General features: G+C 35.3%; 1 protein-coding gene and 2 pseudogenes across 1 annotated transcript; 1 reads left to right on the forward strand and 2 right to left on the reverse strand.

The window, feature by feature from the left end:
* Positions 1-3,884: 3,884 nt before the first annotated feature.
* LOC145973773 (uncharacterized) lies at positions 3,885-4,823 on the reverse strand (the record flags this gene model as incomplete). Its single annotated transcript, XM_083103348.1, has 3 exons — positions 3,885-4,108; positions 4,184-4,523; positions 4,644-4,823. Coding segments are annotated over 3 exons (744 nt in total), but the record flags the coding sequence as incomplete, so codon positions are not given.
* Positions 4,824-15,004: 10,181 nt separating this feature from the next.
* On the forward strand, positions 15,005-18,463 carry LOC145973774 (uncharacterized; annotated as a pseudogene).
* An 819-nt stretch (positions 18,464-19,282) lies between these two features.
* Positions 19,283-20,758, reverse strand: LOC145973577 (uncharacterized; annotated as a pseudogene).
* Between the last annotated feature and the right edge of the window lie 6,152 nt (positions 20,759-26,910).

Raw genomic sequence — 26,910 nt, forward strand, 5'->3', positions numbered from 1 at the left:
CTCCTGGACGACAGCCGTTTCCACGGCTCCTGGACGACAGCCATTTCCACGGCTCCTGCACGACAGCCGTTTACGCGGATCCCGGAACGACAGCCGTAGCTACGACTCCTGGAATAACAGCCGTTTTCACGGCTCTTGGAATCACAGCCGTTTTCACGGCTCCTGGAACGAATGAAGCACAATCGCCTTCACGGCCCTAGATCCTAACCGTGTTCCTACGTGACAGCGATACCCGCGGTCTTCGACCGAACCGACCGTTTCATTGGACTCGCGTCGCGCCAATCCGTGTTCGTTAGCTGTACTTCAGTGACCTGTCTTAACTCCCCTGGTCTAGAGCCTGGTTGCTACCGGGCTCAGTCGGTTGTAACCGACGTCCAGTATCTCGGTGTACTACGGGCGCTCTCGTGTACACCACCCTGAGGACGGGTGCTCCCGTCCTCGGCCAACCACGGTTGGCAGACCCTGTTAGACCCGTGTCCGTGTCTAGTTGCACGCGACCACTCTCTAGGTATCTCGCACCGCGTCCGCGACTAGGTACACGCGACCACCCTGTATATCATCCACTCGTATCCGTGCCTAGCCTTACGTGATAGCTCTGTAAATACCCTGCGTTTTAGAATAAGGTTTGTGTTCGTAAATAAGTTGCGTCCGATCCGCGTCGCGTTGTACGCGATCACTCTGTACATATCCTGCGTCGTTAGAATAAGGCCTGTGTTCGTAAATTCGTTGCGTCCGATCCGTGTCGTGTTGTGCGCGATCACTCTGTACATATCCTGCGTCGTTAGAATAAGGTTTGTGTTCGTAAATACGTTGCGTCCGATCCGCGTCGTACTGTACGCGACCACCCTGTATGTACACATCTTACGTTTGTCACATAAGATCCGCGCCCGTTACGAACTGTACGCGACCAGCGTGTAAATATTCTGCGTCCGCATTTCTAATTGTACGCGTCCTCATAGAAATATACATGTTTGTGAACCTAGCTTAAGCATTACGGAATAAAGAGTTTGTTCGTAATTAACCCGTGTAATTCTGCGAGCCTGAGCCTCCCCTTCTCCCGAACCCTGACTCCGGCGAGCCGATCCGCGGTGTCGGGAAAGGTGCTCCGTTACAAAGGAATACAAATTGCCTTCATATTTATTTCATCAAGTGGATAACTTTTTAATTCGGACCATTCATTTCCAACAATAATATTAAATAATTTAGAATTTACAGGATAATGAGGAAGATTGCTTGTATTTATTAATGTTCTTCCTTGTATAATGTATTCTTCATTATGTTTATAAATATTTTTAATGTAAAAAATATCATAATTTTTTAAATAACAAAAACTGTCAGACTCTTTTTTTGATGAAAGTTTGAATGTTTTATAAAAAATAGAATCATGTACTAATCTCGTTTTATTTGACTTAATAGAATTATACTGTGTAACTTGAGGTTTTGAAAAGTTGTATTTATATTGTCCTTTTTTATATTCAGCACATTCCATTATTCTATTATGTAATTGTTCGAGAGGTTTTACTGCTTTCTTCAACTGCTTTTTAATATGATATAAAAAACTTTCAAAAGAAAAACTACTAAATGAATCCAAGTGTCCGAATTTTATAACATCATCAGGTAAATGAATTAAATTGTGAACATTATAAATAGTAAAATCTTTTCCATATAATACTTTTGAAGTTTCAACGAAATAAATTAACAAATTTTTGGCATATTCATTGTTGTTAATACAATCACTTTCATGGCACAATATTCTAATAGCACAATGTAAAGAATTAAAATGTAACAAATAAATAATTTGGAGGTAAATAATTTTGAAGCACAACTAGTCCTGCATACAATAGAAATAGTCTTAATTCTGTTGCTTTCCAACGATCCAACTCTTCTAAACTACGTGTTTTTCGTGCAAAGTCACTTGATATCCATGCTGATATATTACATAAATCTCGTGAAATTTCATAAATAACTCCAGAACTAAATTTAATTGCTTTTATTTCTCCATGCACAAAAGTTAGAAGCATTTTTTTTACAACTCCCAGACAAACTAAATGCATATAATCTAATGGAAATTGACTTATCATTTCCAAATTTGCTCTCTCAAAAATTGATCTTCCGATATGATGCTCTTCATTTTGTCGATTAATAAAATTCTTATCTGTCCTTAAATTTGCATTCATTTCAAGGAAAAGCATTCAATGATTACTATAATCACCTTCTTGCATGCACTTTGAACATCCAAAATATCCATTAAATGATTTAATACACTTCACAAATGATGGAGCTGGAGAATCACAAATTACACATCAAATTGTAATTGTAAAATATATTCCATTAAATTTAAATCCTTTTTCATGTAAAGAAATATACTTTTCGATAAAGTTTTTAGAAATACATTAGGACAAGCAGGTTTATTGTATCTATGATATGTTCCAATAACAAATGGTTCAGAAATTCTTGAATATATTTTTTCTAATATTGGATAAAATTGGCTTTTCGAACTTTTTGTTAGAGGTAAACCATCTATATTAATATTTACTTCAATGTTTTTAGGTATTGCACTTAAATGTACAGTTTTTAAAATATCTATCAGAGCATTTTCTAATCCATAATGAAAATATTACCCAGGAGGAACTTCACGAATAACAATTTGCTTAGGAGTACTGAGCAATGTCCTGGGATCAAGTGGAAGATCTTGTAATTCATTTATATCTTTAATATTTTTCAATAACTTTAATAATGCTCCAGTAGCTCGATGAGTAATATTATATTCACACACCCATTCCTTTAGTTGTTTTTTTAAGTTAACGCTTTCATTTATTATATTATTATCATTATGAATTAATGCATCTTCAATGGAATAATTTTCTTCACCATTATTGTGATTGCGAGTTAAAGCATCTTCAACGCAACAATTTTCTTCACTGTTATTGTAACTGATATCCATATTTTTATCCATAATATTGCATTCTTGCTTTTCAGGACGCACTGTTTCACTCGAACACATTATATTGAACACATTATCTTCTTCTACATTATCACTTGTATGCATATTATACAAATACTTGTAATATTTAAGAAGTCTCCTGTTTTTCTGACTTGCAGATAAATTTTTAAATTCTTTACGTAATAACATTGCGCTTATAAATATAAAAAATATTATGTTAATTATAAAAATTGATTTAAGAAAATATTAATTATTAAGGTAATTGTGAAGAATATGGGTATCCTCACCGATTTCGCTGAAACTTGATATATTGACGTATTTTAATGCGTAGAACATGAATCTGTTAATTAAAATTGTCGCTTTTACTTACGGAAAAAGTTATGAAGGTCTAAAGTTGGCAGGTATTTAAGATTAGGAAATCCGTCATACCGACTAAACGTAGTGACGCGAACATGTTTCTTGATTACGTGCGCATGCGTTTTAGTTTATAACAGCATGGAACTGACACACACACACACACACACACACATACACGGGTGGGAGGTGCAAGGGGGGGCCTTCAGCTCCCCTCCCGCACCCACCCCGTTCCCCTCGCTTCGCGTGAAAAGTTGCAAAGTGGAACCTCGCTTCGTGTGGAAAGTTGCACCCTACCGTAGGCACCCCTACCGGCGGGGTGGGTGCAGGAGGGTGCAACTTTCCACGCGAAGCGAGGTTTCACTTTGCAACTTTCCACGCGAAGCGAGGGGGATGGGGTGGGTGCGGGAGGGGGGCCGAAGGCCCCCCCTTGCATCCCCCCACCGCGCGCGTGTGTGTGTGTGTGTGTGTGTGTGTGCCGGTAGGGTGGGTGAATCTCGCTTGCAGATGTCAATTTTAAATGTTGATTAATAAATTATTTATTCCAAAATAATTATAAGTAAAAATTGTTCATAAAAAAACAAAATTATTTTGTTTCAGCTTCTGAGACCTCTGCTTTGGTATAAGTCTTAGGGAAATACAATTCCGCAATTGCACAGAAGAAACTATTTAAACGTTCTTCGTATTTATGAGCGCGTTTAAAAAGAAATTCTGCTAAATATCCCACTAAGTGAGAAGAGTGTGTCCCATATCGTAGGATATTAGCTCTTACTTCTCTCCAAACACGTTCAATGTAATGAGTATGGGCTCCTGCACATAAAACAAATAAAAGTATAATATTAATGTTATTAATTTGTAACACTACATTTTTAAATGTGTACTTACCAGTATCTGGATCGACAAAATTGATGGAATGATTTACTTTCAGATGTTGGAAACCTTGACTGTTTAAGCAGTTATATGATTTCCAACAATCTGACATGATTGTCATTCCAGGTAGGATCCATTCTTTTATAAAATTTAAAAGAGTTTCTTCTGTGCGATCTGGAACTGGTACAAGAAAAACTTTACTTGTATTACGTTCATACCAGCCGAAAATCCAATTTCCTTTTACTATTCGGCCTCGATTATATTTCCTTTTGCCTATTTTTGCTTCGTCTATTTCGACGATCGTATTGGGTCCTCCAAGTTTGGTCGTATTTTTTTCGGCCCAGCATATGCAAACCTATAAGATATTTATATTTTATTATAAATTTTACGAAAATATATAACATATATTAATATTCAACATAACTAATACATTCATATATTTTATGTATTATTAAACGTATTAAATTATACTTACTTCTCGGCAAAAGGAAACCCAATCAACAACCGAATGTCTTGAAATCTGTAATTCTGTACATAAAAATTCTTGTCGAGGAGGTCTCAACATAATAAAATATGCAGTCATTCTGCACATGGTTTCCAAATTTAAATTTGATTTGTAAAACCATGTATTAAGTTTTGCATTTACTTTAAAATTACATTTTTTTTAAACATATTTCTTATGTGCATTTTTTTCATATCGTATTTTGTTCGCGAGCGAATTCGACAGTGGACAGTAAGAGCGGAAGGTCTTTCAGAAAAAAAAAGTGCGCTACGTTTGACAAAACGAAAAGTGACATTTATTAAAGTCAAACTTAAAAGACAAGTGTTTAGTGCAGCGATTGAGTGATTCGCGGAACAGCGGTGTAATGGAGTAAGAGTTCCGCGATCTTCGCGAGCGGAATCGCGAGCGTTGCAGCGATATAAAAGCGTTTTCCGAATTCGTAAGCGATCGTATAATGCGGTTAATCAGCGGTTTTATCTAAGAGATTGGGAAAGTCCAAGAGAGTAAGCGGTCGTATAATGCGGTTAATCAGCGGTTTTTCTAAAGCGAAGCGGTTTAACAAAGCGGTTTGGCGAAAAGTGCGAGACTTCCTTTGCTCGCGTGCGGTGCCCGTTATAAGGCGAGCGGAATTTTGGGCCCGTTGCGACGTGGCCCAATAATTTTTGTACGTTAGCGGTGACCTTATGGCGCCGCGTACAATTGGCCGCCGATGAGGTCTAAGGTAGACAATTCTTCAATTGTCATGCGCGCAACCTTTTTCTGTCAGCTGATTGGCAATCAACTGATCGTGACGTATGGGCGCGCATGCCCACACGCCTCCCTGATTTTGTCGACGGTTGGTTTGTTATTGTGAGCGTTTATGACACGCGTTTCTTATGAGTTGAAAAAAATTAGAGATAACTCGAATGGTCGAGTTTTTATGACAAATCGAAAATTCGAGACGTTTCTCGACGCCCGTTAATTTCGAACTCTTGAATATTATTTGAAATATTTTTATGATTTTCAAACATATTTTTTGGCAAAAAAACGAAAGATTACGTTTATTTATTTTTAATTTATTATTGCACTTTGTACAATATATTTCATTATTTATTACATTATTTTCCAATAAATAATCTATTAACTTGTCTCTATCGTGAGTTATGGCCAAAAACTCATGCAGGTGCATTTTGACTCATAATCGTATACAATGAACTGTACAATAACATATGATAAAACGAAAGAATTATTTCAAATTGTTACTTACCTATCAAACAGCAGTCATGTGACCTATATAATCGCACTCTTTCATCACATTTCTAATTTCGCGCGACTAAAACGCATGCGCACGTAGTCAAGAAACATGTTCGCGTCACTACGTTTAGTCAGTATGACGGATTTCCTAACCTTAAATACCTGCCAACTTTAGACCTTCATAACTTTTTTCGTAAGTAAAAGCGACAATTTTAATTAACAGATTCATGTTCTACGCACTAAAATACGTCAATATATCAAGTTTCAGCGAAATCGGTGAGGATACCCGTATTCTTCACAATTACCATTATTAAAACATAAATTTTTAAAATAATGTGGTTAACTTCGTATTTATGATTTTTATAATGTATAAAACTGTAACGATGCGTCTACGCACCGTTACTAATTCGGTTTTGTCTTTTGTAAAATAAATATATCTATATTTCACCTTACTCGCTTTGCTTATCTTTCTCACCCGCTATCTTTCTCGCTTGCTCTCATCGCTTTGCGCATGCTGCCTCGCTCACTCGCTCGCCCGACTATTCGCATCTCTCTCGCAGTCGTATCCCACCTGAGCGACCCGCCAGGTAGGGGAATCCCCCGGCCGAGTATATAAGCCGGCACGACCAGTGCATCGGGGCCAGATCCCGACCAGATCTCGCCCGGGCCGAGGTGTTTGAGTCATGGTATTACCTGACTCCACGGAGTCTCTCCGGCGTACCTGACACCGAACCCCGTCGACAGTACGCTAGTCCTAGGCTCCGTGTTTCCGTGTCCGTCCCGAGTACCCGTAAGACTTTCGCGTCCCCGTAGAAGTAAGCTCCGTGTTTTTCCGGGCCGTCCAGTATCTGCGATATACCGCCCGTATGCGTTTTCCATGCATCCGCTAGATACCGCTTGCACGCGCCTGGTTTGTCGTTTATTATTTTCTCATTACCCGTAGTATTTAGTTTTCATACACTCACAGCGCATAAATACACTGACATTCACACACGTATACACCTACATTGTAAATATTCATGACACAATAAATATATATTAGTATCACCGCAATGATCGCACAAGTTTGTTTCCCCCCTTCTCTCGAATCCTGACGATCCGACGAGCCGATCCGGAGCGTCGAGAAAGGCGACCGAGCAATCGTTTCAAAACAACTTTTGAACTATTTTATACTTATCCTAATGTGCTCTTCGCTCCTTTCTTCTATTTTTACTCTTTTTCTATTTTTACCTTTTGTATTTTTCTCTTTATTTCCTCTTTCCTTTAAGATAATCCGCCAAGTTAGTATAACCTGAGGATACATTCTACTTGGGTAGCCTCTTTATAATGTCTACTTATAGATGTCTCTAGAGTCTCTAATAAGCGAACTCTTGTACATGTCATGTATAAGAGCTCGCTTACTAGAGATTCTAGAGACATCTATAAGTAGACATCATAAAGAGCTTTTTTGAAAGACACCTTACAAAAAGATAACTTATTGATATCATTTATAAAAGAAATTAATGAGGTCTTCTCAAAAAGGCCTCCTAAAGACTTCTTCCTCTCAATAATGCTCACTGGGTATCCATCTATTACTTTTGCCTACTTAAAATCAAAATAAACATGATATAATATTAATAGGTAGTGTTACGTCCAAGGGACTTCACGATTCTTTTCTTTCCCATAACAGGCGCACACGTGCATGACTTCCAAGAAATCGTTAATGTCAGTTAAATTGGAATAGGATTCTCAGTAAGTGCTCCAAAAACGACAGTCAGATATTAACGGGCTATAAAATCATAGAGTAGCATCCGGTCACAGTCAAGGCGCCAGCCAGTCAGCCGAATTTGATATTTTCCGATCACTTGAAAACTCATAAAATCTAAAGAAGCTATAGAAAATAAAAGAAACTATTCATGAAAACGCGAGTGACCGGATGTCGCGACGCGACACACGTACCCATCTTAATTTCAAGGGGGTAGTAAAAGTCCCCTTGTCTTTAGCAGACGCATCCTGCAAGACATAAATTACTACCACCTCCGATACTGAGAATCCTAGGTCTTCCCGTTTTGGAAGATGCTCTCCTATTTGCGAATGAATGTAATAAAATTCTGATTTGTTACATTTGTTCTAAACACTCATAAGAGGGGGCAGGGAAGAGACGATGGAAATCTAATGAGAGTTTCTATTCGTTAACTTCCCTAGCTTCTCACTCTAGGAGAGGGTAATCCAAAAACGATATATAAGCGCGAACTTCGAACAAATCAGCATTCTTAAGTATTTTTCATTCTTAAGTCTTCATTAATTAGTTATTCAGTTAATCGGCTATTCATTCAGTATCTCAGCATTCTTTGCATTACTAAGTCACTATTCTCGAAAATCTCGGGATTAATTGTATTAAAAAAAAAAACAGTCAGTAACCCCATCGAGTCTGTGCGTGTTTGCAACTAAATAACAGTGCAAGAATCCTGTCATTCTCGACGCCCAGAGGCCCAGCAATAAACACCACCAGCTAGCGCTAACCGCAATCGCGTTCTCTGAAACAAATAGTAAGTCTTTTCTTTTATTTACGCACTTCCTTCGTTTTCTTCTCTTTACTTACTATAATCGCTTTCCTAGTGGAACCCGCTTCGAGGAAATCCACTAGAGCCAAGACAAAGCGACTTCGATACCGTCGCAATCGCCGAACCCGCAGACTACTGGCTCGGGCTGTGGCTGACCCTTCTTTTACATTAGATTTAAACGAAATAAATACGAATCTTCCTATCACCCGAATCTTCTTGAGTAACATCCAAGAAGATACGCGAGACTCCTCGTATCTGTCCCCTCAAACCTCTCCTCCCAATTACTCCCCGTATCTGTCTCCTGGAACCCTTGCTCCTAGTTACTCTCCCGTGTACGACACGGAACCCGACCATCCGCCTGAATTTCCGCCATTGTCGCCCTTTCCATTCACCCCACGAAGCAACTCCCGATTCTCATTTCTTTTGTCCTCCCGCTCTTCCTCCCCCTATTTTCTCCTGGATCGATCTTAGCGATCGAACTGTCGCAACAATTCTCTCCTTAACCTACCCTGAATACACAGATCCCATTCTGCCAGGTTATTTCACCTTGGGACCTGGCCCCATACACATTCCTAGCCTTAAGGCTTTTTTCCGCACCGCTCCTCCCGATATTTCCATCCTCTGTTTAACCCCTTTTATCGATAAGCCCATCGCCTTTCCTATAGAATATTTCCGGGAAAGGTATCCTCCTGATTTTGATTAGATCCTCTTCGTCTCGCATACACACACACTCATGTATACACACACGTACTCACTTAATATTGTTACAGAATCATGTACTAGATCGTATCGATTTATGATTAAAATCTCTCTTTATAATGTACAATAAATTCATTTAAATTTATTCTTCCGCGTTCAACTCAATCGATCCCTCATCTCTCCCACGCTTCTGAATCGCACTTGGTCCCGTCTCGGGTAAAAAGGATTAAATTCCTTTACCAAAAAGGGGACCGTCGAGCGGTCATTTGGACCAGAAATAGCGTAATATCGACCCTTGCGGTCGTTGACCTATCTTTGACTCTCCCGCAGGCTCGCTCGACCTGAGACATCTGCGCTTAAGGCACCTGTTCTCGGGATACAAGTGTCACGTCCTTCCTTCGGCCCATCCTTCCTCGGGCCTGGACGACAGTAGCATGATATTAAGATATTGTTTGTACAGCAATCTTACCAGTATAATTGTTATCACCACAATTCAGTTTGACTTTCTTTAGATTGAATGAATAGTAAGAAACCACAAACACTTAAAAACATTATTTCATATTGTAGTTGCACAATAATTATCTCAGCACTGCACTGGTATGTGTTGCGTAGTCGTAGCAAAAATGCACTATTTGTAGCGTAAAGATCGCACTGTAAATAAAAAAGATGGATTAATGACTTGAAAATTATTAGACTCTCCCTATTATGTTTCATATACATAATCTTATTATAAACCATGAAACACATATATAACAAAAAATCGTTAAAAACACGATAATAAGATATTATGACAGTGACATATGCGAGATTAGCTATCTCTCGTATCTCGGTGACTCGAAGCACTGGGTGCATCCAGAAGCACAACCGCTCACTGAGCGGCTAAGTAGCAATCGAATGTGATTGGTGTATTCAAACATAGAAACCAATTACATTCAATTGCTACTTAGCCCCGTTTCTACTATCTTCGCCTCCATCTCCAGTTTAGCGAAACTTTCGTTAAAATTAAACCTAGATTTAATGCTGATTGTTTTCTACCAACATTATATTAGTATAAACATATTAGTATAAACATATAGTATACGTTTAGCTAAACTTATAACTTATATGTCATAACTTTAGAATCTTACTAAAACTCGCACATTGATTGGTCTAATGTTGGCTCTAACAGTATTCCCATACAGCACAGAAAGTTGAAATAATGTTGCTAAAACGTTGCAATGTTGAATGTTGAATTATGAATATTTTCATAACATTGAATCTATGTTGATTTTTCTACATTGATTCTTTATGTTGTTACAACGTTGAAACAATATTCAAATATTTATTATATATATATTATTCTTATTTATTTTTTTTATTTTATTTCATATTCAAAATAATTTTATATATGAATGAATATATGTGTATATATATATATATTTACATTTATATATAATTTAAAATTTACATTAATTACACACATATATATACATATATTAACACATATTTCTGTTATACATATGTCAGATAATTTGACACCTCGAATGACGCCTTTCTTTACCATGTCTTTGAGCACTTGAGTATTTGCATGACCCATTCGTTCATGCCATACGCGCAAGCTGATCGTTGCTACATTTGCCTCACCGCTGACACGAGCGCGATTAACTCGAAAAAACATACGATAAATTTCGTTCTCTTGTTTTATACCACTCGCGACGATTTCGTCATCTCGCACGATCGTTACCTTTTGTCCTTTAAATACGAGCTCAAAACCTTTCGACGTGCACACCCCGACCGAGAATAAATTTTTCTTTACTTTCGGAACGTGTAAAGACGCCAATACACGACGCGTGACTCGGCGAGTCTGGCTCGGGACTTGCCGCGCTGCGAGCCGTGTGAATAGACTAGCGCGACAAGGCTTGGCGCGGCGCGTCTTTTCCGTCGATCGTCGGTAAGTATGACACAAGTCAAAGGAAACGCGCCGCTTGTCGCTTGTCCCGTGAACGCGTTCACACAGGCTCGAATAAGTTTGTGGTTTGTGCAAAGCGCGCGTACAATTTCTTCCTTCAGTCATCGTCTAGCGCCCAAAAAAGTTATATGTAATTGCTGCAATATGGATTGGTTAAATGAATTAGTAGCGGAGTTTTTACACTTGTATGAACAGCCTATCATTTGGAACTCCAAACATGAAAGACATAAGGACAGAAATGCTGTCCACGATGCTTGGAAAGAAATCGAAATGAAGTTTAGCGGTAATTATCCCTTAAAAGATCTAAAGAAAAAGAAGGATGCATTAATGGCTACGTATCGTAAACTGCATACAAAAGTAAAATCTAGTATGAAAACGGGTAGTGGTGCAGATGAAGTATTTAAGCCAGATTGGTTTGCATACGAACAAATGGCTAAATTTCTTCAATCAGTGTACAGCCCGAGGAAAACGAAAAGTTCAGAGGTAAGTTTGAATATTTATTTTTTAACTCAATACATCAGTATCTTTAGGCAATTCGCACATATCGCAATATTTTGTTTCCTACAAATAATATTCTTATAAATAAATATAAGTAATATGAGTAATTATAAGTAAATATAATAATCAATATTTATCCTGCCATGGTATCACGTCATATGTAGTAAAATATTCAGCAAATGTATCTCTAACAGTTTTGGTTTCAAGCCCTGATTTTCTAACCACTTTTCTAGCCACGGAGTGGCATTAGAGAAGTTATTCCATCTTGATCATTTCGCTATAATCCTACTTGAAACTGACCATCTGTTTCCGTATCGAACGTACCGATCGGTGAATATAACAAATTTGAAGGTTTTCTTCTCCTTAAAAAATTATGTAATAAAACGCAAGCCATTACAATATTTGTAGTCTTTTCTGGTGACAGTAGTATTGGTTTTCTCAATACTCGGAAAACGGATGACATTATTCCAAAAACATTTTCCACAACTCGGCGAGAACGTGAAAGTCGATAGTTGAAAACTCTTTACTTGGTTCCCTTGTCATAAACGCCGGGGTAGAGTTTCATCATATTTACAGTTAAGGAAAATGCATCATCTGCCACAAATACGTAAGGTAAAGGTTTTTCTTGAAGTGGCAGCGGGTTATTGGGCGGAAGATTTAATAATTTTCGATCAATTTTTCGAATAAAGATGAATTCCGGAAAACGCCTCCGTTACTAATTCTGCCTTGGCACCCAATATCCACAAAAGTAAAGCAATAATTAGCGTCCACTAAAGCTAATAGCACCACGCTAAAAATACCCTTATAATTATAAAATTCTGATCCACTATGTGTAGGATATTGAATCACAATATGTTTCCCGTCTATAGCACCAAGGCAGTGAGGGAAATTCCATAAGCTTTTGTATTTCTTTGTTATCTTTAACTATTCGTTTGGAGTTTTAGGCAGCTGAAAACAAATTGAAAAAATTATTTTCTTGTTTAAGATTGCGGCAGATATTGAAGATGATGAGACTGAAACGCAAGATCATGAGTTCACTGGTGTAAAAATGACAGAAAATAATATTGATCTGACTGAATCATAATCTTTAACTTCAGAGAGTACTTCCAGTTTGGATCCCTTCAAAATTCCTGCCGATGCGGGAATGAGTAGCAATAAAAAACGAAAAGTTGAGAAGAAAAGCAATACAGAAAAACGTATGGACGAGGCATATCATATTTTGAAGATTATGAGCGAGAAGCCTGATGAATGTTCCTTGTACACCGAATTACTATGCAAGAAATTGAGAGCTTTAAACGAGAACACTCGTGAAATTGCTATGTAGCGAGATTGATAATATAATGTATCGTCTTAAGCAACAACAGAATAGGCCACCTTCACAAAGTAGTCTTGCACATATTGAAAATTTTCAATATGCGATTCCACAAGAAGTTCATCATCATAATCCACCATATCTGCATTCTCATACACAATCATTACCAAGATTTCCACCTTCTCCGCATTCTCACTCACAACCATCACCAGGATTTTCATCTTCTCCGCATTCTCACTCACAATCATCTCCCCATTCTCACTCACAACCATCACCAGGATTTCCAACTTCTCCGTATTCTCACTCACAATCATCACCAGGATTTCCATCTTCTCTGCATTCTCACTCACAATCATCTCCCCATTCTCACTCACAACCATCACCAGGATTTCCAACTTCTCCGTATTCTCACTCACAACCATCAGGATTTCCATCTTCTCCGCATTCTCACTCACAATCATCTCTCCATTCTCACTCACAACCATCATTAGACGATATGTTGCAAGAGAACCGAGATAATAATGAAATAACAGACATCTGTCATTTAAAATAAGCGATTTGATTTATATAATTGAGTTTAAATTTTTTTTCAAAGATTTATATGTACCTTTAGTTGATAGCAAAGAATGTTTCAGTTTAATTTTCGTTTCAGTTTAATTTCAATAAATCTAATATCAAATCTCTAATACCAAATTATTACTTACCTTTATTTCCCCTTGCAATTCTTGTATCAAGGCACTACATACTTCATCAATGCATTTAGAAACCGTTTGTACCGAAAATTTAAATAAATAAGAGACTTGTGTAGCTGTCTCCAGTAACCAAAAATCGGAGTGCCATAGCAAGTCTTTCTTGAACAGGGATACACTTTCTCATATTAGTGTCGGTCTTCGCGATCTGTGGGCCAATTTTGTTGAGTAGATATTCAAAATCTGCTGCTGACATTCTGCAGAAATTTTGGAATTTACCAGAAGGTTCTTTGATCAAATCGTATAGCATGTCGGTCGCGTTATATCTGTAATAAGGCATAACTATCAAAAATAGTATGAATCATTTGCACGTTTCAAAAACATAAGTGAATATATATAAAACTTACGTAGCCCGACTTTTATTTAATGATACCATTCACCACCGTCTTTTACGTTTTTTCTTCTTCAACAAATAATCACCACTCATCAATACGTAGCAAGCTGCTGCACAAGCAATGATGCGTTCTCGTTGACTAGACATTTTTAAATGACAAATGAGTTTCTTTAAAGTTCGTACAGCACGACAAGCGGCACGGGATTCGCGAATTAACGCGCCGTGAGAACAATAAAGGTTTGTAATGAGACGAATTGACGAGCTTGTACGAGCTGCGCGAGGCTCGCCGAATCACGCGTCGTGTATTGGCGCCTTAAGACATTTTCGATGCGTGCCTCACACCACTTGCCGTTCACTAATTTATCGATCATGATCGTGCTGACAACTTCGCACACGCCGTTATCACCGAGTGATACTGACTGTTACTCGGTCGATATTCGCTGAACCAATCTCGTCGATAAGTTATATGTCGCGATGCACCGCTGTCTCGTATATTCTCGTCGCCTTTTCCTTCGTTTTTCGGGCGTTTTTTCTTGCGGCACTCTCGCGCATAATAACCTTTCTTCTTACAGACAAAACACTCCACTTCGGCTTTGTCTCTCCTTCGAAATTTTTCACTAGGTTTTTTTACACTCGAGGTCACTTGTTTTTTATTTGCGCCAACACTCATCGCAGCTAGAGTGCTCGTAGCATCTTCGTCTTCCTTTTGTCGATTTTCTTTCCTTATAAATTCCAAAGCGTCTGGTTTTCTTCAGAGACGCTGTCCCACGCTGTTTGCAGTGCGTTGTATCGTGACGGCAGGCTACCTAAAATTTTCGTCATTATGGCCACTTCCGATATATTTTCGCCAATATCTCTTAGCTGTGTCGCCATATTTTGCACGTGTGCCACGTGTTGGACGACTGAGTCGTTCAGGTCCATCCTGTACTCATGAAACTTTTGCATGAGTAGGAGTTTGTTCGACGCTGACTTCTGTTCATGTATGCTGCTTAATTTATCCCACATTTCTTTAGCTGTGATGCAGGTAAGCAAGCACTGTAACTGCCCGCTTTCCATTGCCGACGAGATAACATACATCGCTTTTGCGTTCTCTTTGGCCCACTTTTTCGCATGCTAATGCTGTGTCCACCGGCATAACTCTCGCGCCCGATACTATATCGTGTATCCCGTGTGCCATGAAAAGCATGTTTATCTGAAACTTCCACGCCTGAAAATTCGATCCGTCGAATTTCGTGACGTTACGTGTAGACAGTTCTTCAGCCATTTTTCTTTTCGATACTTTCACTTACTCGCGTACCTGGTACCGCTAACTTCGAACGACTAACAATGAGTGCTTTTCAATTGAGATATCCCTAGACACTTTTATGCACACGGCGACACAAGTCGCGTTCCAATTGCCGTAACTGCCGACACAACTTTACACATCCGTACTCAGCTCGAGGGCTACTAGTCAACTTGTGTAACCTTTTGTTTTCTAGGGACAAATGAAATATGCGGTTGCAGACTGACGGCGGTTATGTTGGCAATTTTCTTTTCTTTTTATCCTTTTTATTTAAAAGACAACCACTGAAGTATATTAAATACAAAAATGAACAATAAAAATATTAAAAATATCATTGAAGTAAGTAATTCGAATTAATATATTAATGTCAATAACATTAATGTATTATAATTAATGTTATTATATTTAATAAATAAAATAAAGTTGTTTCTTTTGCATATTTGCAGGTTAGGTATATTATTACTGATTAAATTTTCATTCATATTTATATATTAATATAATATTATGCATTTATATATTTTATTTATATGTATATTATTTATATATTATATAATATTATGCATATATATATCTATGTATGTTAATAACTTTGCTTCGAATTATTTACAGACTAATTACACAAATTTTACGTGTGCAACATGTTTTTCACTTTTGCCGAATGGAGAAGAATTGTATAAACATGTTTGCTTTATGGGAAAAACTATTTATTCGAATGAGGGCGTTATTTATTGTTTGAGTGATGATCAAGAAACTTTCATCGAATTTGATCATAGTGATAACATTGTCTCAGATGATACCAAAGAACAAGAACCAGAGAGAGAGAAAGATATCCCTCTGAAACATATTACACCTAAAAAACCAAACAAAAATGGTAAATTACTTCTAATTTATTTATTCATTATACTTATGAATGATTCATTTCCTGGTTGCTTTAGAGATTTGCTTTATAAATGTAGAGATTGTTTTATAAATGTAGAAATGTTGAGATTGTTTCTAATAGTGTGGCACATTAAAAATGGACAAAAAATAAGTTAAAAAAACTATTACATACTAATTTATTGATAATGAGACAAATCCTGAAGTAGACATAAGAAATAATTTACTTTTCACAGATTTGTAAATATAATCTAATCACTGATATATATATATATATATATATATATATATATATATAATGTTGTCCTTACAGTTGCTATGTGGACAGACAACAGCACGCTAGCATTACTTACCCGTTATGAAGCAAGAAAGGAAGATCTCGATCATCCTATTAAGAGAGGGAAAGTATGGGCATCGATAGCTAATGACCTTTCAGAACTCGGTTACAAGGTATGTACTATTAAAAATTCATTTTCCTAAAAATCTATGAAAAATTTTTTGTAACTTACTAAATGCATATTACACCAAATCTTTGATTTCTATACTATACAGGGTGTCCCATTTTAATGTCCCACCCCAAATAACTTTCTTATTTTTAATTTTAGAAAAAGATGTTTCAGACAAAAGTTGTATGGTTTCAAGGGGGACATAAGATGGTGTCATTAGTTTGACCTTGAATAGTTACTTGAAGGTCACGTGAAGGCCACTTTCAATTTTTTAAATGGAATCGCCTACTTTTTATTACATATTCTTGCAGCTCATCTCGAGAGCTTTCCAAAACACTATAATTAAGCTCTTGTTGCGTTTGGCATGGATCCTCATCGAGCAATGCCTCCAATTCAGCGTCTTCGAAGGTTTTTGGCCTTCCTTCACGCGGACGGTCGTCAACATCGAAATCACCGTCTTTGAAGCGACGGAACCAATCACGGCACGTTGTTTCACTTAGAGCAGCATCTCCGTAAACTTTGTGGAGCTCTCGATGCGCTTCAGCCGCCGTTTTCCTCGAATGAAAGAAGAAAATCAACACTTCCCGCAAATGACGATTATTTAGCACAAAATCAGACATTTTCACACAACCAAAAGTATATGACGCCAAAACAAAATCACTACTGTGTCAAAACGATTTGTTTACCATATGTCTAAGCTTGGTTCATGACGTTTTGGATATGTCGAAATCGACCAACACTTATTGGTGGCGCAATCTATTGACAAACAGCGGGAACTTAGTTGCGCACCTAATAGTTTTCTGCAGAACAAATAAGATGGAAATTTAATACGCTTACTCGAAAATATAAAGATTGCGTAGATAATAATAAAAAAACTGGTGCTAGTCTTATGACATTTAAATTTTTTGACCAAATGGAAGATATTCTTGGTGATCGGAAGACTGTACAAGGTCAAAGTACAATATCATCAACTTTCGCTAATTGTAAGAAGAATCCAAAATTGAAATCAACTATGCTGCCGCAAAGCGATACATTCATAGCGCGAAGCGATTCCTTAATTAGTGATGAAATTGGTGATGAATCACCGAGCACATCAAGTAGTGTAAATACCAATAGTGCTAAAAGAAGAATTTATGAAAATCTATCAAAATCACGCGGATTGGATAAAAATAAACAAGTTATCAAAAAGGTGGAATTGTCAAATATAAAAACTGAATGTTCTACATCCGTAAGCAACACACAGAGCAAGCGCCCTCAACATGGCTCAGGGAGCAGAGCAGCGGCAAGTAAAATAGAATTAGAAAAACAGTGGTTACACCGCTTAAAGAATTTAACAGATAGAGATGAAATAAAAAAAATTAAACAGGAAACTTATGAGAAAAGAAAAGCAGAAGAAATGCAAATGAAAAAGAAATTGATAGCATTAAAAGAAAGACAGATATAAAACAAAATATTGCTCAACGAAAGCAAGAAGAAGCTGAAGACTGGTGTTGAGGCCGGTAATGGAGAAGGAGGTAATGGAGAAAGAACTCTTCTCGATTGAACTCTTTGGTAAAAACTTGAACACTGTATTTGAGATCTTTGGTATAATCTTATGGACAACGTGAATTTTGTGGTTGATCAATCGCAGTCATATTGGAAAGTAGTTCCTTGCGATCGGACCCTTGAGTACCGTAATCGCGTACGGATGGCGCTGCATGCGTGATAATCGACTTATCATAAAGATTAAAATAAGGAACTGAACAACTGGCATCGAGAGAAACTAAACATAGAAAAACAGAAATGTCGATTACTCAGAGAGCTATTAGAAAATCGTACTTTGTCTCATAGTAAGAGATTTAAGACTAGTACAGATAGTTCATATGAAGATTGAAAAATGTGATAGTTGCGTGCATTTCTTTATTTATTCTTTATTGTTTTTAAGTAAATTTTATTAAATTTATATAAAATAAGTTTTTCAACATTCGTTTCTATAGTCAGTTTTAGACTAATATTTAACATATATTATAGTTTCACAATGCAGTCAGATAAACATACACTATCTGTTAGATACATACTATTTAAAAAACTCCAGCTTTAGCAAATTGTTTTAATTTTATTTAAATATGCTGGTTTTAATTCGCCCTTGGATAGTCTTGATTAATTCTATTTGACTGTAAATAGCAATGATATTTTAATATTATTTTTAAAAATGTGTATAATTTAAGAAATAAATATTTTATGTTAAAAAATACTTCGTTGAAAAATGAGTACAGATATATGTGAGCGTTTTTGTTGCTCAGAAGATTTTTATTTTTTGTTTGCTCTAAAAATTTTAATTTTTTGTTTTATAAAATGTACTTAAATTTATATTGTTCCTCATAAGTAATATAATAAAAATATTCCTAAATAATATTTAGAATAACTTTATATATTTAGATTATTATAAATTGAAACTTATTTACTATATCATTTATTACAATAAATATAATAAAAAAGTTATATTATAAAAATGAAAATTAGTAGATATACCTCAGAGGTTTAATTTTATTTATTTAATTTTATATAGAGATATTTTGTAAAGGTTAAAAATAAATGGTAGAAATAAATAAAAATACGTTTATTAAAATATATGAATATTTATTTTTTCTTGGATTTATTTTAAAACTAAAAAGTTGAAAAATTATAAAATAAATCTTGTAAATCTTTAGAACTAATCAGGAAACAGCTCGCGAAACATCTGCATTCTTCAATCTATTTCGTTTCTATGTCCATTAACATGTAAATTGTAAATTTCATTATTGTCAATCGCGTCATTATCTTCAAGAAAGTCATTAATATCATTATCAAAGAATTCGTTTTCTTCATTTGCCTTTATAACAATGTTATGCATAATACAAACGGCTGTTATTAATTTTGGTATAAATTCAATATCAAGTAATTCTAAAAATTTTAAACGACGGAAACGTTCTTTCAAGTACCCAAAGTACGCTCTCTCTACTACTATTCGTGTTGAAGAATGCAAGAAATTGAATTCCGACTGTTGTGCAGTTAAATGTCCGTTGTCTCTAAAAGGTGGTACAAGCCATGGTAGCGATGGATAAGCTGAATCTCCTATTATGCACATTCCATTGGGAAAAATGTTTTCCATGTCATTTTGAGTAGTATCATAGAGTAACGATCTTCTTAAAACACGTGCATCGTGCAACGAACCTGGTTCTCCACAGTAAATATTTGTAAACTTCATATCTGCGTCTACAACACCTTATAACACGATAGAAAAAAACCTTTTCCGATTGCAATAGTCTCTAGGATGATCAACAGGCTGTCGAATTGCGATATGCGTACAGTCGATTGCTCCGATACACTTTTTTACCTCGTTTGCTTCAAAGTTTTGGGAAGTCATGAGGATAGTGTTATTTCCCTCTGGCCATTTTATCTCTTCGTCCAGTCTTGATAATAACCATTCCACGATTCGACGTATTACACGAAAAATCGAAGATATAGATACATTAAATCTATCTCCCATAGTTCGTAATGACTCAGTATTTGCAATATACCACAGAAATATAAGAAAACTCCACTCAGCAGAGATTTTACGCATACCAGAAGAATGAGATGGGATAAAACTACTTTGCCGCAGTATGTCTATAAAAATGAATGACACATGTATTTTTACAGAATGTAAATAATATTCAAATACAATAATAATATTTAATTTACCTATTTGAAGATATGCTGTATGTCGCTGTAATCTAAAGTGCTCCTTGAATATAGCATCACTATATAAGTGGACAGTATCGAGGAAGGCTTGAACTTTGCTACGTCTTTTTCCATGCATAAGAAGTTGATATATGGCCATTTCTACCAACGCCGCTTAACTTTAATCTTAGCTTAACTCATTCTTTGTCTCTTTCTAAAGGAACAGTTAGAAGGAGACAAAGAGTGAGTTAAGCTAAGATTAAAGTTAAACGACGTTGGTAAAAACAAGCAATGATGAAAACAATATATTATATTCTTCCGCTTCTTCGTTTGAGGAAGATATATCAAATTCGTCAGACGAGTTAGTGATTATCTCATTGTCGTTGAAAACATCTGAACTTGAACTCGTTGAATTTAAATTATCAGAACTGGATGACAGATCTGCAGCCATCGCTATAATTATTTTATCTTTCTTTTCTAATGACATATGTATATATTATTTTTAATATATCTGTGAAACAAATAATTAAATAATAATTTAAATAATATTAAATAATAGATACGTTTTGCTACAAAATTACATAAATTATTAATATATTAATTATATACAACATTAAACGCAACATTAAATAAAATAAAATGTTAAAATACCTATTTTTTTCTACTCGAGTCTCGTATAATGATAGAAACACAGTTCTTCTTCTAATATGGCTGTATCACCCTCACCATGGATTAAAAAATATCAAGATGGACATGGTAATGAAGAATCCTAACCCTCCACTTGAAAGTCGCACATTAACTTTGTTCCAATTGAGTCGTGCACATCGCTACACTTTGTGCCTTCCTGTGTATGTTTGTGTTAAGATGTGTTAAACAATTGGAAAGCACCCAATGTCGTCGGTTTATCTCAAAGAAAAACGGAACTTTTCTCGCGCACTTTCTTTTCACATCCTGCTCCCCTCCTAGACAGATTTTTCACGCAGGTAGAGTGACTGGGCCTATAACCTGTTCGTTTTTTTCGAGTTAATCTGTTAGGAGTAAGCGATGAAAAGGGTTGAATAAAACGTAGAGAAAAACACGTGTAGCTTCGTCTAGAAAACATTTTAATAATACAGTACAGCTCGAGTAACGTACATGAGTGGGGATGCCTTTCCCTTACTACACGTGCCACGCGCATGCGTCAGACTCGTGAGTCGGACATTTCGTAAGATTGCTAGACGCGCGAAAACTTAAATTCTAACAATTTGACATTACACTTTTTATATGCTTATTTGTCGAATATCATGATTTTCTTCACATTACCGTTATTCATTTTGATCCACGAAAAATACTTGCAATCGAAAACAAGCCATCGGCCGCGAACCGAAAATGCTGAGAAAGCACACAATCTCCGCGAATTTCCGCGAAACTCGTGATTTTTTTCGAAACTACAATTTCGTTGAAACTTTAGATTTTTAAAATCGGATTACTGCACACGTCAATTCACAATAACATTTTTCTGTAACTACGATAAAAAATCGTACGATACTGAAAATTGTAAACAAAAGTATAATTGAAAAAGTTCTGTAAGACACAGTTGTGGTCACTCGAGAACGCCAGAGGCTTATGAGCTCGCAGAACAAGCGAAAGAAAATAAACGAAAAAATAAACAAATCGATAATAAAAGATTTATAATTTTCAAACAGAAAATTCTCAAAATTACTGATGATTACAAAGTATAAAAAATCCATTAAATAACCCATGTTTTCAAACTTTTTGGAAGAATTAAAACTTTTAAATAGACGAACGCAATAAAACAGATACGCAACACTTTTGTATAGATGTTCACTTGGTTTTTGTCGTTTTCGAATGTCCACATCGACTGTGTTTCACCGAACGAGTTCTATTGTGCTTTTGCTTACGATTTTCAGTATCTTACGATTTTTTATCGTAGTTATTGAAAGATATTATTGTGAATTGTGACGTGTGCAGTGATCCGATTTTAAGAATCTACAATTTCAGCCAAATTGTGGTTTCGATAAAATCACGAGATTTGCGGAAATTCGCGGAGATTGCGTGCTTCTCGGCGTTTTCCGTTCGCGGCCGGCGGTTTATTTTTTATTGTTGTAGTTTTTTCGTGGATCAAAATGGATAACGGTAATGTGAAGAAAATCACGATATTCGACAGATGTGTGTACAAAAACTGTAATAATGTCAAATCAAAGAACTATAAATTATTTCGATTTTCACAGAAGACTGATAAAAGATTTGATATTTGGATAAGAAACTGCGGTAAGTAAAAATACAAAATTCTTGAAAATACATAAAAATATTAATTGATAAATAAGCTGAATTTTGTGAAGGATAAGAAATAGATAAATCTTAAAAATTTCTTAATAATTTTTTAAAATAAAATTTAATTAAAATTTTTAAAGTACACTGTGTAGCAATAAGAACGTTTTTTAGATTTTTTAAAGAATAACTATTTTTTATTTAAAAAATTTATTTCACATTTGAAATTCCTATAGGTTTTTTAATGAAAAGCCATGTTTTATGTTTAAAAATATTTTTAATTAAATTTTTTTAAAATACACTGTGTACCGGATGTGTATAAAATAACAAATATATAATGTTAAATATTTAAAAATATTTATTTCACATTTGAAACCTACACACGTGCGTGCATGCGCATGTGTGTGCGCGCGTGTGTGTGTGCGAGATAAAATTCTCATATGTTTTAAATCATTCAATATTAGAAATACATTTTTTAAACATGAAATGTTTTTTCACTAAAAAAATCATGAGTATTAAATGTGAAATATCATTAAATATTTTGAACATTATATATTGGATATATTATTACACAGCAGCGATGCCAGAAATTGAACTTTAATCACGGCGAGCTTTTGTCGCATGGTCGTGTTGGAGGAAGACAAAGGGGAAATTCTACACAAGCGCGAGCCATGCACTGTGGACTCCACTTGAAATTTCCCCTTTGTCTCTCTCCAACGCGACTGTGTGACGGCGGCATACCGCTGCTGTGCAGTCAAAGCCCAGCTTCTGACATCGCTGCTGTGTAATAATATATCCAATATATAATGTTCAAAATATTTAAAAATATTTCACATTTGAAACTCATGATTTTTTTAGTGAAAAAACATTTCATGTTTAAAAAATGGGTAATTATTTAGAATAACGGCTCCACCTGTAAATGGGCTGCACATTTTTTTACTGCAAACTTTTTATACTTACAAGGAGATGATAAGAAGTGCGAAATACCAAATGAAATGAGTCATAGTTCATTCGAAAGGGGAAGTTGAGTATAGCAAAACTGTAAAAGGATTTGAGTGCATGTGCCTCCGTTTATGAGAAAATCACAGTTATTTAAACGGCTGTATGTTAATTTGAGTATTTAAGTTACACTAATCGTGAAGCGTGGTGGCTGAATAGACTAAGGCACGCGCGTTATATTTTATTATGCGTCCGAGGAGAGTTCGAGGCCTCGCAATCTCAACTTTTTTATATAATTATATTTTTATAATCATATTTTTTACATTTTTATTAATTTTCATTATTTTTCGTAGCAATAATATTATTCATACACATAAAATAATATTTTATATATATATATATATATATATAATAAACAAAAATAAGAATATGCATTTCTTAATTATTTATCGTAAAATTGAGACATTTCTTTACAATTTTGTGGGTGAAAATTAACATAAAAACATTTGAAACATAAATAAGTCGCACACTATAGACCCTTCTTCTGTTTAACTCTTTCCGAAGCCCGGGATTTTTTCGCCACGAGCATGCGACAATCATTGAAACAATGAAACATTACACTGCTTATCTTGTCACACTACGCACATGGAAAGAGTTAATATTCTTTCGAATATTGATCAGTAAAGAAATCTCTGTTTAAATAAAGTGATTTTATATATTATAACAATGGAGGAATCAAGTATAGATCCATCATTAATAGAATTTATCCAGATATTGGCAAAATCTGATGTATCAAAAGAAGATTTAACTGATAGCATCGTATATTTTCGAGGTAAATATTTATATATTTTTACAAATATTACAAAAGATGTAATGTGGAATGTTACAAATGATACAATATTGAATTTTTTCATAGATATGTTATTACAATTTAATTTGATTTATGCCGATCCGCCGAGACAATTTACAAAATCTGCAAAAGAGGTTGCTCGAAAATTATTTGAAAATTTTATAAAAATGTTGGGCAAATGCACAATTATCGAGGAGCTAGAATATTTTTTACCTAAAGCACAATCAAATATCGAACAGGAGGAAGTCACGACATCAACGTGTGAAGAATATGTGCCACCTAAAAAAGTCTATTTGTGAGAGAGTGTCCTTTGATATAAAATTAAAAATCGTCATGACTGCAAATGAACATCCGCAGTGGAGTTTTAAATATTTACAAAAACGATTTAAACAACATTTAAAGCATAACAGCGATATTGCACGATTCAAAAGAGAGATTTTAAAAAGTGGTACATTTCTTGATAAAATGGATGCTATAAAAAAAATGATTATGATCGATTCACCGAAGCACGAGAGTGTAAGCAGTTAGTTACGAGGCGGCAATTGCAGCAAGTAGGCTATGTCTGCTGCAGCTCAATATCGAAAAGATGATATAGAAGATGAAAACCAATGCGCTTTTCGCTTTGTAGCATCTTCAAGATGGTTAACAGATTTTATAAAAAATTATGGAATTTCAAATCGTCGAGTAATACGTTATTTATCCAAAAAAGAAGTAAAATCACCAGAAGAAGTTATAAATTCTGCGATACAATTCCAAAATTTAATACAATCTATTTCAATCGACTATAATTCTGATTTCATTATCAATACAGATCAAACAGGTTGTGAGTACCGAGTAAATGTATCAAGAACATACACGCATACAGGAGAAAAGACAGTCGAACTTTATATAGGTGATTTAAATAAAATTACACATTCTTATACTGCTCAATATTCTCTAACGAAATCTGGAAAATTGTTAAATAAAGTATTTGTGTGTTTATAAAAACCGGGTGACACATTTGGAGTACATGTTAAAAAAGAAGTCGATGGACTTTTAAATTTATGTAAAAATGTGATTGTTGTCTGTTCAAAATCAGGAAAACTTACTTCATATTTGTATGAACAGTATTTGAAAATAATATTGAAGCCTTATGTAGGTAATAATTCATTTTTATTAATAGTTGATTCTTGGGGAGGTCAGAAAAATATTCATATGTACAACGAAATTTTTAGAAATCATATTAATAAACCGACATGCAATTTACAAATTGTACCTCCAAAATGTACTCCAATTTGTCAATCTTGTGATGTCTATTTTTATAGACAAGTTAAAATTATCATTAAGAGAATTCAAAATTGTCCAAACATTCTTATTAATGGAGAAAAAGCAGAATTGAATTCGCGATATGATGCTATAAGAATTCAATCTTTAACGCATTATTTATTATGTGTTCCGCTATTTAAAAATATGCTACAATTTGCTTGGTATGCATCAAAATTAACATCATGTGAACGCGAAATTTTTTATAATGTTAATCAGTTGTGCTTTCCTCCAAATATACATAATGTAAAATGTTCGTGTAAATCAAATTATTCTTTCATAAAATGTTCATGGTGTGCGACTTATTTATGTTTCAAATGTTTTTATGTTAATTTTCACCCACAAAATTGTAAAGAAATGTCTCAATTTTACGATAAATAATTAAGAAATGCATATTCTTATTTTTGTTTATTATATATATATATATATATATATATATATAAAATATTATTTTATGTGTATGAATAATATTATTGCTACGAAAAATAATGAAAATTAATAAAAATGTAAAAAATATGATTATAAAAATATAATTATATAAAAAAGTTGAGATTGCGAGGCCTCGAACTCTCCTCGGACGCATAATAAAATATAACGCGCGTGTCTTAGTCTACTCAGCCACCACGCTTCACGATTAGTGTAACTTAAATACTCAAATTAACATACAGCCGTTTAAATAACTGTGATTTTCTCATAAACGGAGGCCCATGCACTCAAATCCTTTTACAGTTTTGCTATACCCAATCTCCCCTTTCGAGTGAACTATGTCTCATTTCATTTGGTATTTCGCACTTCTTGCCATCTCCTTGTTAGAGAGTAATGTAAATAACAATTTTTAGTCAGGGGAGGCCCCGACTAAAAAGTTATATAAATGTCAGAAATGTATGTGCGCGCATACACATACACACGGGAAGATGCAAGGGGGCTTTCAGCTTTCCTCTCGGACCTTTCTCGGTGGTAGGAGACACATTGCGAAGAGTTCAACCACAATGGATATATGCTGTAAGTTGTAAAGCGAGATCCTACCGGTGCACGGCGTCGGAAGACGCGTGAATAATTACGTGCCGAGTCGTGATAAAACTCCATCGTTTGAGAACAAATGTGATGAGTAAGTTTCGTTTAACTTCTTTCTATTTTTATATTTTTGTACAAATTGTATTATTACTATTATTTAATTTTAATTTTTCCCGTAGCATTTCGTTGGAGCGTTGTGCGATTCGTATACTAGGTAGACGATATGCATTGACAGCTACGGAATTCAAATTCCTCGAAATTGA

The sequence above is a fragment of the Camponotus vicinus genome, unplaced genomic scaffold (assembly GCF_025532165.1).
Source record: "Camponotus vicinus isolate PSW18456_S1 unplaced genomic scaffold, iyCamVici1.0 SCAF_6, whole genome shotgun sequence".
Lineage (NCBI taxonomy): Eukaryota > Metazoa > Arthropoda > Insecta > Hymenoptera > Formicidae > Camponotus > Camponotus vicinus.